This window comes from Corvus hawaiiensis, chromosome 2, assembly GCF_020740725.1.
Source record: "Corvus hawaiiensis isolate bCorHaw1 chromosome 2, bCorHaw1.pri.cur, whole genome shotgun sequence".
Classification (NCBI taxonomy): Eukaryota; Metazoa; Chordata; class Aves; order Passeriformes; family Corvidae; genus Corvus; species Corvus hawaiiensis.
This window is the reverse complement of record NC_063214.1, coordinates 10854460-10868715: the sequence shown is the minus strand read 5'-3', so window position 1 is coordinate 10868715 and position 14256 is coordinate 10854460. Positions and strand designations below refer to the sequence as shown.

The 14256-nt window shown below is 37.9% G+C and overlaps 1 protein-coding gene across 1 annotated transcript in view; it reads left to right on the top strand.

Annotated features, from left to right (window-relative positions):
- The window catches only part of ROBO2 (roundabout guidance receptor 2), a 1061828-nt gene that overhangs the window by 14195 nt on the left and 1033377 nt on the right, over positions 1–14256 (top strand). The window contains exon 2 of the mRNA XM_048289014.1: positions 265–381. Coding sequence (XP_048144971.1) covers positions 279–381 — 103 coding nt within the window. The 5' untranslated portion in view covers positions 265–278. The remainder of the gene's footprint in view (positions 1–264; positions 382–14256) is intronic.

Sequence of the window (14256 nt, the reverse complement as noted above, 5' to 3'; positions counted from 1 at the left end):
TTCGGGCTTTCTGTATGAAAGAAAAGTTCAAACATTTCAAAGCAGCTTATTTTGATTTTGTAGTAGCCTATGAGGTGACAGTCTTGAGCAAACAGTCAGGGAGGATCTGAATGAAAAAGCATTTTTGCCAATGAGTATTTATTAAAGTAGAGTTATAGAAGATGTGTACTGAGGAAATTTATGGCAATTTTTTGCTTTCCTTCATCCAAAAGTATATTTCCCAAGAGGTATAACTGAAACATTAAATAATATTTCTTTGTGTAGCATCCAATAATGCAATGGCTGGAAGACAAGGAAGTGGCGGAGTAGTTGGCTGGATGCACTGGATATTAGCAATAATTCTGATGCTGTGGGGTCACCAGATCAGTGGACAAGGACAAGGTAAGTGAAGATCTTTTACTGCAGTTTGCCATTGGCACAGTATTGGTTGGAGGAACAAGGGTGTGTGATCAAGTGCTGAACTTCTGTGAACAGCTGATGAGAAATTATAAAAATCTGAAGTACTTCAGTTGAGAAGTCAAATGCTGTTTGGAAAATGATGTCTTGATGCCTTCAGGGATTATCCAGGTGCTTGAATCTGTTTTCATGTGCTCAGTGATTGAAGTGTGCCTTGAAATAAGTCTTCCCTTTGTATTTGTTGTTGGCTCTCCAGGTGTGGAGAAGTAGTTGTTCAAGAGATTATAGGCATGGATGCTTTGTGCTGTTTGGCTGTGATATCTGCAGTGAACCTGCAATATTCATAAAGGCTGTTGTGGCCATGCTATAAATAATCTTCCTGTTGCATTCCTGTCTCACTCACTGATGGTGGTGCATAATAACAGCTTTAGGGATGCAGACAGGCAAAAGAAAAGGTCTTCTTGGGTTTTCAATTTTGAAAAATGAAGCATTATTGCATGTTTCTGATCTGAAGGCTGTATCTGAGGGCTGCTAACAAGAGAGGTAAAACCAGGCTGTTGTAGTTTTTAATATATATCTAGAATGACAGATGCTTGTGTGTTGTGTCAAACTGGGAAGCGGGAAAAATCTCATTGAAAATTTTGAGGCACTGAATTAAAGGGAAGTGGATAGGCATTCCTTTTTGAGTAATTCCTTTATCAGGCCTTCAGGAAATGCATGTTACATGTGAGCTGAGATTTCCACATCCTAATTTACTTCTCAAGTGGGGGAAATGATGTATGTTTTTCAGCTACAGCCTGTCTGTTCCCTCTTAGTCCAGTCTCTGGCTACAAGCATGATGTTGGTTAGTGTGTGCAGCCTGTGCTAGGTCCATTTTCTCAGGAAGTTTGGGCTGCAGGAAGAGTTCTTGGCTGTTGGAAGGATAATGGTGTTCACTCTTGCTTGGTGCAGTTTTAGAGGTAGGAATTGGTTGTAAATTGTGCACTGCAATTCTGCTGGAAACTTCTGTGGAAATGCTGTGTGTTGATGCCACAGATCCTCAAAGCCAACCTGGCAGCCCGTATAGGACTTGGGCAGGGAATTGAGTGTTTTGCAGGTAGTCACCAGCTGTTCTGTGATATAAGTTGTATTTGTACAAAAAGGGGTGCTGCTTTTCTAAAGTGTCCATTTTGATACTATGGTCTTTGAATTGGAAAACCAGATACATTTGAAGGCTGACTATTTTGTGGTATTGTGCTAAAATGTGATGGGTGTGGTAAATTTCAGTTTTATGAAATACTGGTGAATGGCACTGGAAAGAAACACAGATACAGCATCTTGAAAGAGTTTGTTTTCAAAGTGGGTGATGTGAGGGCACTTGTGCTGTGAAATATTCTTTATGTGGTTGTAAACCCTTTGTGAATTCCTGGCTGATGACAAGATAGTCTTGATCTGTGAACTGACCTTTAGTCAAGTAGTTCTGTGTGTTTCTGTTTTCTAATAATTACCAAATTATAACTACCTAATAACTACATGATTGTAGAAAAATGAAACTAGTAAAACAAACCATTCTATAATGCAAAATGTCTTCCTAAAATTAGCAGTAATCCTTAGTGGAAAAGGGATATGAACCACCATCATGTTATTTTGCTTTAATTTTAAATAATTTTGCTAGGTTGTAATGAAGCTTTTGAATATTAAATACCTCTAAGCAAGTCTAGTGTAATAAAACTGGCTGTGTTTCAGTCTTGATAGACTTTGTATTCTACTCTGATGGATGTGTAGTGTTGATTTTTGAGCATACACTTATTGCAACTGCTGTGCACTGTTTGAACCTTCACTTGAGAAATGTGAACTTGTAATAATAAGAAAGTAGTAGATTATAAACAAGGAACAAGTATTTTTTGGCATAATTATATATGCAGGGTATTAAAAAAATGCAGAACCTCTAGGTTTCTGGATACAGCCGTAATTTTGCCGTGGGTTTCTGTTAACACCTTATTTTTCTAAAGTAAAAAGTAAAGCCCTTTGGCCATGCCTTGCAGGAACGTGAGAAATATAATTTCTGATTAATTTGAGTAAAATTAATATTAATTATAAAGTTTGGTTATTTGGAGTCTATCAGGACAATAAAATGAAGAAATAATGATTCTGTGTCTGGGCATAAAACCAAAAGTGTTTGAAAGCCATATGGCTGCATTTAAAGCAAACAGCTTCTGAGTCACGTAACTTCAGCGTGAGTGGGTTGCTATGGAAGTTAGAAAGAAATCAACATTTGTTCCACCTCCATTTCCAATCTGAATAGTAAACTCAGATTGAAAACCCTTTGTTTTCAACAGCTCTTTCTATCTGTCTCTTTGTACACGTTAACCCAACCCAAGAATTCTCTGGTTCTGGAAGAATTCTCTGTGGGGCTGCACCTTGCTCTATTCATGTGTAGCTTAGGACTAGATACTTCAGTCTACCCAGTGTAAGTGTCCAGTAGAGACTGGAGTAAGGAAGAAACTGTTTTAATTTATTTTGCGCTCTTGCACAACAGAGAAATGTGTAATTTTTAGAGTTTTGCATCCATTCTGCTTTTCTCACTTACCTGAATGTTGCAGGTTTACTCCTCTGTATTCAGAAGAGTAAATATATGTTGGCTATATTTTGTAGACATAAGTAACTTTAGAAAAATACTTACCTCTTTAACATTGAGCCATGAGTAATTTAAAGGGTATTTTGAAACAGACTTGTTTCTCTTGGTGAACTTGGAGAAATCATATATCTGGAAGTCTGAAGTTACTTGAACAAAAAGCAGGCAATTACTGTTCAGTGATATCCACAAATAGTGTAAGTATTGATATTTAAGACAGAAGATGAATAAGGAGTCCTGGAATCTAATAATGTTCAGACTTGTAAAAGAAGTGGATGTTGCTTAATATCTGGAATTTCACTGCTGTATAGATGAAGCAGGTGCTCTCTTTGAAGCTCTGGAGTTGCTGGATAAAAGAGTGTCTGCTCTCTGAAGAACATGGCAGTAATGCTGGTGTTCTTGGATGCATGCTTCCTGCCCAAGAAGAGCCTTTCAATTCTTTTTTTTTTTCTTTTTTTTTTTTTTTTTCCCCAGAGCTGTCAGGGTACAGTGTTGACAGGTTGCTTTATTTAATGATCAAGCATAAAGGCTGTACAATGTGCTACAGCCAAGAGACTTCAAACAATGTGCTAGAAAGCAGTGGGTGTTGCTGGCTAGCCAAGCTCTGACCCCCTGCCTGCAGGAACTTTATTCCCCCCAACACAGGCCTAATGGGGGAAAAACTTAAACATGTTGTATGTATTAGTAAGAATTTAAACATGTTTGAATTTAAACAGTATTGTATGTAAGTATGTAATATTTTTGGTTTCTTTTTGCATATTTGTAACTTTGACCAATGGTAAAGTAGGTCATGCTCAGCCAGAATTATGGCTAACTTGGAATACACAGGAGTGTATGTCAATATACCTTCAGGAACAGAAAAAGGGAGTCTTTGCTGGATTTCAGAGTCAGGTGGCAGCTTATAGTTGAGAACAAGTATTCAAATTGCCTCAATTTCACCTTCTTTTGTCTGTGCTGCTGAAAAAACCCAAATGTTCCCCAAAGCATACCCCAAAAGCAATGAGTAACAATGTCTTCACTCAGTCCTGAAATCCTGAGATTATTGTGGCTTGCTAGTAGTGGGAAGGAAGGCAGATTGAGGATACCGGAGATTTCTTCCTGAACCCATCCTTAGTGACATGTTTTGGCTATGAATACTAAGCTGTGGTATCTATTTTCAGCTAGTGCACTTTGCTGTGGGCTAAAGCAGCTGTGTGTCTTTCTCTAGCTCAGCTGTCTCTCTGACAAGGTAAAGGAAAGTATTTTGTATATATAGAGTGTGTATGTGTGCACATATACAGTCGTTTATGATACTAAATGACTGGCAGTGATTTTGGCATTAAAAAATGTAAAACACCAGAGAAATAAAAACTGGCTGTAGAAATGGAGTCTTGGAACTGGTTCTAAATTTCACCCCTCAGCTAATCCTGAAATGGTACATGGGTGCTGTGGTGCCATGATTTGCATCCAGCACTGCCAAATCTGCCAAGTGCATGTGTGTAACCTGGCTTGTGACTCCCAATGGGAAGAGGAGCAGCCCCATGGTGACATGGAATGGGATCCAGGTGGCACTGCTGCCTCAGAGATTCTGCCCAGACCAGCCTTGTGCACATCCGGCTTCCAGGTCACTGAGCCCATCCAGAGCCTGTGGCATAGCCCAGCAGGGTCGGATGGGTTTTCATGCTCAGGGGAAGAAAGCTGAGATCTGTTCTGGGTGTCTGATACGAGCTGACTTGCAGGCTTTTGTTTTAATGGTGATTTCTGCTATCTGAAAATCAGTCCTCTTGTCTTGCATCAATCTTTTGAACTCACCTTTAAATAAATAAATGTGCAAAGCTGCAGGTAATGTATGAATGCTTTAAAAAGAGTACAATGGAAGATGGCCCAGCTTTGAGCAGGAGGTTGGGAGCCTTCAGAGCTCCCTTCCAACCTGAACATTTTCCATGATGATATGAAAATGTTTAACTACAGAAAAATTGCCCCTTTAAAAAAAAAGATAAATTATATGCTTCCTAACATTCCAGCAATATAATGCAACTCTCATCAACTACACTAAATTCAGTAAAATTTTAGCCCAGTAACTCCCTGGAAGAAGCTACCTTTTCATTTATGTTTAAGCAGAAACTTTTTTTTTTTTGTTTTTTGCAATTTACAGGCAGGTCATCAGATTAGAGCATCAGCTGCTGGGCAAGTTTATACTTAGTGTTGCTCAACATCTTCCCCAGAAAGAATTGTCCCACCTTGACTATTTCTAGCAGACATTTGAGATTTGGCATTTTCTCAGACTGTGCATGTGTGTATCCCATGTGAAATCCCATTCAGAATTTTCTGAGATGAAAAGTTGGTTGGAATTTCTGCTCTCAGTGGGGCTGGAGTAGCAGTAGATTGTACATAACACACACAAGAGCAGCTGACCCTGAAGCTGGTCTCCTGATCCCTCTGTGGCACTGCAGTGAGAAGGCAATGCACTACTGTTGTTGGGCAAAATGGGGAAGGGGAAAGGCAAAAAAAAGGCTCTGTTGTGATTCCTCTTGAATCTCTAAATAGCCTCACTTCCTCTCATTAGGAGCAGCAAATACAAGATAAACACCGTCAGAAACTGGGGGATAAAAACGTTTAAAAAAGTCAGAATAGGTTTGTGGACTTCCTGGACCAGACCAAGTTAAAGTTCCATTCCTAGTCTGAGTATCTCTCTATGCTAGCACCCTGAAATATTAAACAATATTTCATATTTTTGGCCTGGCAGTATAAGTAAGAAAAGTTGCAATTGTTCATTAAAAATGATACATGCATTTGCTGGCATATTTGAACACATCTTCTGTGCATATGTGATATGTATTTTAAAAATGTCACATTTTGGAGAATGTGTGTACTAGGGCAGGTGTCCTGTGAATAATCTGGTATAAATGAGGCTATCACAAGAAGAAAAAATTTGTGGAGCCAGTCAGTACCCACAACAGCCACAGCAAGGTGGGAGCCCTAATACTGTGTTCTGTTATTTATGCTGGAAAAAATTCTTCTCTTGAAAGCAAGCATTTGGGATATGAGAACTGCGGAGAAGGTATTTCTGGAAGAAACTCCTGTACCCATTTCTACACCTCTGTCTAATCACACCCCAATGCTATTTAAGTATACTGTAATATTCCAATTTAAAGGAAACAATCTCCTACTATTCATATCTCCTTTTAGGTAAGAAGATACTAATGAAATACGTAAGTACTTTTAATGTCTCTACAAAGATTATCAGGATGTGTTGCAGAATATATGAAATTGTTTTAAGGTAATCAGTTCATATCCTGTGAATGAAAACAAAGCTCATTCCAGAAAAATGAAACTTAGCAGTACTGTTCTCCTGTGAAGGATTCTATTGCAGAGAGCTGGTGAGCACTCATTTGGTCCCCTGCGTTGAGTCTTTGACAGACTTGTGCTTGGATCCAAATCTAGATTAAACTTAGATGAGAAGTTTAAACAGTCTTTGCTTGCACACTGTCAGCTATTTTAAGTTCAGGTGGTATAGTAAGAATAATTCGAGATAGAACAACCCAAGCTTTCCAGGCAGGTTATGTTACATTGCAGTTATTCCTTCTACCTTGATGCTTCCTCACTGTGGAATTCTAGTGGATATTTGAGTTAAGTGATGAAGAAGCTGAGTAATGATGGGGCTAGACCTGTGTCTGTATCCTCACTGTAGGTGTGTGAAGGCATTTAGAGACATTTGAGTGAGTTCTTGGAAACACCAAGCCCAAAGCTTTTGTTCTTGAGACCAAGATATACTGTGCTGGAAGGAACAGGAGATGTGTGTGAATGGCGCACCTAAAACTCATGTTCTCACTTCTGCCCATGCAAATTGGATGCTACATTTTATAGGTGGAAAGGTGGTTTGTGTCTACACCTGTGCATGATAAAAAAATTCAAACTGCAAAACAAAGTCTTATTTCTGGTTCAGCAGCCTGTAGTGGAGGGCTTCAGCTTTAGTGAAAGAAGCATCAGCCTTAATGCAAAGTGACTGCTGCTTGTCTCATCATAATGTTCTCAAAATACATTTGAAAGCACAGTATCAGCCTGTACCTTTACCCTACCAAAGTACCAGTAGTTTTTTATAGCAATTGAACATGAGTTAGTACTTAACCTTTCTCTCTTATACATTATGCAGCTTTGCTAATGGATAGCAACACTGTATTTCAAAGGGAGGATTTGTTTTGTTTTTAATGGAATGGTTAATAGTAGCCACTTTAAAATTGGCAAGTAGCTTTAAAAAAATAGGCTGTTAATCAATAATATATTACATTTTTTTTAAAAGAGGTCTTAATTTGTGTAGGCAACACCCTTTGCAGAAACTCTTGATGGGAAAGAAACCAGGAGAGTGTTTCTTTTGGGTATTCTCTCCTTGTGCATGTACCTGCCACAGGTACTGGCTAATTGAAAAGTGAAATCTGAAAAAAGGCCACTGCACATACCACCTTGTAATGCAGCCGAACTTCTGCATGGGCTGTGGGATTTAAATTCGATCACAAAGCATGCTTTACTTTCAATCAATTATATTTCCATTTGTCATAAATCCTTCTTGCAGGCAAAGACACTGCACAGTTAATGCAACCTACAAATACTGCGTTTTTCTTTAGAATTTATCTTCATGGATTTTCATAAAAAATATAAGTTATTAAGCATGCAGACTTTGCTCTTTGTGGCCAATGATCAAAAATTATGTTGTGTCTTGCCTATTTCAGAGAGATCCAAGGTAACTCAAACAGTAAACAATTAAATATAAGACCTCATCATTACAGATTTCACTGCAATGTTATTCTCAGAAATCATGCAACAGACGGTAAGATTACTTTTAGCATTAAATACAGGAGGAGATAACTTAAGCAGAGTACCTATTATTAATGAGGAAGTAGAAAATTGGTGGTAATAGTGCTAAGCAGCCAAGGAAAAATGGTTCTTATTACTGAGGTGACAAAAACCTGTGAAATTTTTGGTAGAAAGTGATAAAAGGGCTTGAGAATTCTCATGAAAAATGTGAACTATCTAAGAATAAATTTAGGTTTTCCTCATGAGTAATTTGCATTAATTTGCCTGAGGTTATTTACATGACTCTCTTATGACCTGAAAAGTATCTCTCTTCTGTGGACTGTACTTTCTGTAGCTGTTTTCCCCCAGGATTGTTAGTCTGCATCTTTGAGAGGTGAAAAACCTTTTGCTGAAGAGGTTCTGTGGGGAGCAGGAAATGATTTGTTCCGTATTGGGGAGCAATGCATAGGAAATTAGACCTGATGTAGGAGATGAATGTCTGAATAATAAAAGGTCTCCTCTTCCATACACAAAGAGCACAGGTAACTCTTGTTAGCCTTCAGTTCTCATAGCTTGGCAAACCAGAAATCAGTGAAAAGAATGAGAGCAGGTACTGAGTGTAGTTTTACATTCTTAGTAGAACTTGAGTTGCAAAAGTAGATGTTCTGTTTCTATTACATGGAAAATTAAGACAAACTGAGACAATCTCAATGTTGAACATTTGAATTAATGGCCTAATGCAATTCAAGATGGATAAAGTTTTTTAACATCATGCTATTTACTGGGCCATAAATAGCTATATAGGAAGAATGTTTCTGAGATCAGGTGTGTGCTTTGTGTGGTTGGTTTGTTTTAGGTAGAAATTTCAGTGTTTACAATTTGCAAGTTTAAATCCTCAAGAACGGCTTTCCAGGAAGCTTTAGTTTTGAGTAATGAGAACTTTCTAATGAATGTGTGTGTAGTTGAGACCCCCAGATGTCATCACCTGGAAACAAGCTTTGATGATGCAGGTAATTGGTGGTGCTGCTGTGGCAACTTTTCTTCCAGATGGACCAGGACTCACTTCCCATTGTGTAGGAATTAATAATTATCCTATCATTAAACTCAAACACAATTTTTATTTTCCTTTCCAAAGAGCAAATTTACTTATTAGTTGACAGGATATGAATAAAACCACCACGTGATACAATTTAAAATGTTTCATTTTATATAATTTAAAGTATTTCATTTTGGAAAATACGGTGTTCTTGATGTTTTAACAGAATGTATGAGGCTTCAAAAACGTTCTTGGCAGTCGCTGTGGTAGTAAGCTTCATGAAAAATAATAAGAATTGGCAGTAAGGAGAATGATACGATGCATGTAGTATAAAACACTTTATCCTGGAATGTGTACAAGTACTAAGTGTCCTAATGTATATTTATTGAGATAGAGCTTGGAGTTTTATTTATGTTGCATTTTAAATGAAAGTATTTTAGGATTCAGTTGTCTTTTTGTCCATTTTTTTTATACACTTATTTGTAAAAGTTACCATAACCATTAACTGTCAGATCGTGGTGACTTAAAATTAACCTCTAAAAGGATATTGCAGGAAGCTCATAGTTCAAACAGGCTTTTTTGGTATCTTTGGTAGTTGAAATATATTTGCTTTTAGCCAAGTTTTCCTTTATTCTTCAGTTGCTGTTTGGGGTTCATTTCTTTCAACAACAACAAAACAAAAAAAGATCCAAACAAACCCAACAGCAAATTCATTTCAGCCTTTTTAAAAACAGATCCTTCCATAAGCAAGTGCTATGAAAGGTTTATTAGAGTGAGGATGCCCAGCCTGGGTTCCAGCATTAATGGCTACTTTCCTACAAATGCAACCTTTTCCCATCTTTCAGCTCCTGTGCTGGCTGGTTGATGTTTGGGAACAGATACTCATTTTTTTTCCTGCTGCCACTTGCTGTTCTGTTTAGATCCTCACTTCTCCAAGAGAAATAAATCCCAGCAAAGGTTTTGGAATGGCAAATCTTCACTGGAAGAAAGCCAATAAAAGTCATCTTAAGCTGACTTCACTTTTGGTATTTGGGACATCAAATCTCACCTTCCAGAAGAGAAAATCTGGGGAGAACTGTCAAAATGTATGAGAACAAGTGATGGTCAGTAACTACCGAATCATGTGAGGATAAAGGAGGGGCAGAGAGCCGGAGAAGTGGAAAGTGGCATCCTCTTCATGAAGAGTGAAGCAAAGATAAAAGGTCATCACTTAGCCCTTCTAGCTCTGCTTTGAAGAAAATTGAGAGCAACCAAAGACTATTTAATGGCAGGTCTGTAGGACTATAAAGGCAGAGTGTCCTATGCAGTGCCTTGCATGTGAATCAGTTAATTGCAATTTGTGCCTAGAACTAAGTAGGCCATTTCAGTGCTCACCCTGGAGGGGAATTATCTGGAGGTCTTGAATCTTTCTGTACCTCAACACCAGTTCTGGAATCCATCCAGTGAAGGCTGTCTAAGAAATACTATTTTTTTATAAAAGAAAATAGTTTGGTTATACTTATTGGGTGACATTTTATTAAAGTGAGGAAGTTCTCATTAACACTCAGTTCAGGGAAAGTGGTCTTCAAAGAATTATCTCATGCATTAGATGAAAGTGTTCAGTGATTTGCAATTTCAGAACAGTCTTTCATTCACAGTTTAAAAATTGCCAGCAAATGCACAATTAATTACATAACAATTTAACTTTGACAGCTCATTTCTGGATCAGATAAAATAAGTCACAGCTTTCTCATCTTGCTAAATGATGTTTCACTGCTTTGTGCCTATTCTTCATAGTTGTAGGGTCATATCATTAAAAATACATGGGGAAGAATGTTGTTTCCATTATTCTAATATGTAGTAGAAAATGCAGATTATTTCTTATCTGTTTAAACCGATCACTATGAAAGTGAATATTCTCAATTTTCTCAGTCTGTGTTAAAAGCAGGGGATAATACCATGTGATAGATCTTGTTGTTGTTGTTGTTGCTAAGTTCAGGCAAATAATACAGAAATGTTTCAACCATATAAGTTAAAAGCAAAACCTTACTGAGAAGAACCGAAGTTTTATTTTGCTGAAAAGAAATACTGTGTTGCATATTTTGAGTCCAAAGCATGCCATGCTCTTCATGATCTATCTGCAATCTGTTTCTTTAAAAAAACTCTGGCATTGATCATTGCCAGTAATAAATCCTATGATATTTCTCTATTATAGAGAAGTAGCCTAGGGCAATTCTTTTTCATGTATATTGTAAGATTGCAGATACATGTGTATGTGCCAAGCACTTTCCTGCTGGTTTGATTTGCTGCAAGATTTTATTATTTATTAATTTGAAATGAATGCGTAATCCCATTTACATGAGGGATCTGTTAGTGAAGTGCACTTTGAAAATTTGTCTTCACTGGTAAGACTCATAAATCACATGCTATAAAACTTTTACATGTTTTGCTTTAGACTAGTATAAAGCTCCCAGGAGAATTTTGAGAAACATGGGGCTTCAGGTTTCACAATGTTTGTACTTAGCACTGTCCACTTGAGTCTAAGGGTTCAAGTGTCCTGTGTAAAGTCGTTTCACATTTTTTTTTAAATCTCAGCTGAAGCAGCAAAGATGATGTTGAGCAGTGTATAGAAAGTGGTCAGGTGTTCTCAGAATGGCTGAGGTTGTAAAGGTCATCTGTGCCAACCTCCCTGCTCAAAGGAGGCTCAGTTAGCAGAGGGAACCCAGGAACATGTACAGACACCTCTGCAATACAAATAATTGGGAGATGTAGAATTATTATTGCTCTGTAGACTACCTTAAAAATATGAGGGGGAGGGCATTTGTAATTCTAAATGTAATTTTGCATATTAATTTATGCATGTGTGTGACAGGCAAACTGTGATTGTTTCACTGGGCTGTCCATCAGCAGGAGAATGAGCTTAACAAATACGTTCATTCTTGTACAAATCAGGAGGCAGATGCCGTGCTTGAAGTGCCACTGTACACAGCATGGGCTCATAAATGTCTGTTAAGAAAAATAAACACAAGCATGACAGGCTTCCTGTGAAACTGCTAACTTCATCTGGCAGGTCACTGTCATTATCTCCGACTTGAAATGGAGTGGAAGCTTTAGAATCCCCCACTCCTCCAAATTGTTGTCTTTATAAACCCTGTGTGTGGAGTAAGGTGTTTGTTGTGAGGAATCCTTTGTTTTAGCTTCCAGTGTGCTTAGACATTCTGAATTCATAGCACATACAGCCTTCCCCTGCTCAGCAAAACAGGCAAGTTAGGTGTTCTAGCTCAGTTCAAATCTCTGTAGGCATGAATATTTGGCCAGATTGGCACCCTATCTGATGGAATTTTAGCTTGGTCAAAAAAAGCTTTACAACCACAAGTCAAAAAAATTAAATTGTATGCAAAAGGTCTCTTTATCTTCTCTATTTATTGTGTGTGACTTTGTGTTGTTTCTGTTTTTCATAGTATAAGTATTAAATCTGCCTTCAACAGGCGCTTGTGTGCAGTTGGTGCATCTATTTATTCTATGGAAAATTGCTTTATCATTTTGTCTGCTTTATTTGTGGTGGTATATTTTTACCTGAGAAATTCTGCTTTCCTTCACCTAAACCCTTCTAAAGAGCTAATTTCATTACTGTTTTCAAGCTGCAACTGGGTGACATGCAGGGAATATGATGAAGGGTGCTGTGAACACAGGCTATATGTAAGTGAGCACCTGCAAGATTTAACTTTGTAAGCCCTCAAATAAGATGGACAGCTACACTTTTATTAATAGAGCCTAAATGTGTAAAGTTGGCTACAATTCTGAGATTGTAATTCAATAGCAAAGCATTTGACCACTTTTGGGCCCTCTGTTGTGCACAGTCATCACATCAGCTCTGAGGGAAAGTAGTGATTTATGTTGTCCACCCAGCTGGCTCATAAATTTTACCATTTTTGAATCCTGTCTAATAGAGTCCTTTGTCCTTTACAAGGCCAGCCACTGAAAAGGCCTGTGACTTTCTGATAACAGTTTGCATATGTTTGAATTATTTTTCCTCTTAAAAAGAAGAAATTCTGCATATTCCTCAGTGTTTTCTAGATCTGACACAGGGAACACTTCTAGAATCAGCATAAAATTATTAGCTTCTAGGACACTTCTTCAACAGAGTCTGTATTTTAAAGTGTATGGAACTTCCAGTGTGTGATTTTTTGCTTAACTTGGATACAGATCATCTAAATACATTAATACTGTGAAAATGTTACTAAGCAGTTGTTAGAAGAGGTGGCTCTTGCTGAGGTGGTGCTGGGAAGTAATGCATTCTAATTGAATTCCACAGAAAAATCCAGAAAGCATTTCAGTGAGGATGCTTTACAAGCTTGCTGAAGGCAGCAGTCTCCTCTCACTGTAAAAGCATGAAAACAAATGGTTCTAATTCTTCTTGTTTTCACAGTAATAACTGTCATAGGTTAAAACAGATATTTCCATTAGAGCACTTGTATTAGGTTAGCTTAGCTTGTTGAGAGGTAATAATGACTTTGCTCCAAGGATGAGGAGGCAGACAAGAAATCAAATTATTATCAAAGGAAGCTGCAAGTACTTTGTAAGTATATCAAGACATAAGTTAGTCAGATTTGTAGTAGAAGTACATATAAAGGATGGGGATGGGTATTTTAAAACTTTTTTCTCACATCTTAGAAATTTCCTTGTGGAAGTACACAAATTTTACTTCCATGTGGATGGAGGCAACCGGTGTGTTGTGCTAACATCACATCATTATACAGCATTCCTCCATGATGTACAAGGAACTGCTTGGGGATTTTCCTTTCTTTAGAGGGCAAAAGGAATTCTGTAACTATGGTAATATGGTTTGCCTTAAGAGTAATGTTTGGATTATAAACTGAAATAAGTAGTGGCATAAATTCCCAAGAGAAATCACTGATGCCCCATCCCTGGAAGTGTTCAAGGCCCGGCTGGGTGGGCTCTGGCAACTGGGTCTAGTGAAAGGTGTCCCTGTCCATGAAAGGGGGGCTGGAACTGGGTGATCTTTAAGGCCCCTTGAACCCAAACCATTCTATGGCTCTATTTTGAGATTGGCTGCAGGCCCCCTCTTCAGGGGAACTTTTCCTTGTATCATGCTGAGAAATCCCACATATAATAAAACACAATTCATTTTATTGCATTGCACAGGTGCTATAAATGGTAGACAGCTCCAGGAACAGGAAGAATTTCATTATTTAAATAATCTTAAGGTAAATTTTCTATGTGTTTGTCTTCCTCCGTTAATGTGCAATGTGTAGGATGCAGTGGACAGGATTTGCATATTATTACAATAGAAAGGTAAGGAAGTATGTTTGCTTCTTAAGGAAGTTAGAGTCCTAGAAATGATTTTGTATTTGTGGGAGGATGCAAAGTGCTGTGTCCTGTCTCCTAAATGCACAGTATTAGAAGAGCCTGGGGCAATGCTATTGCCTAAGTTGTTGTT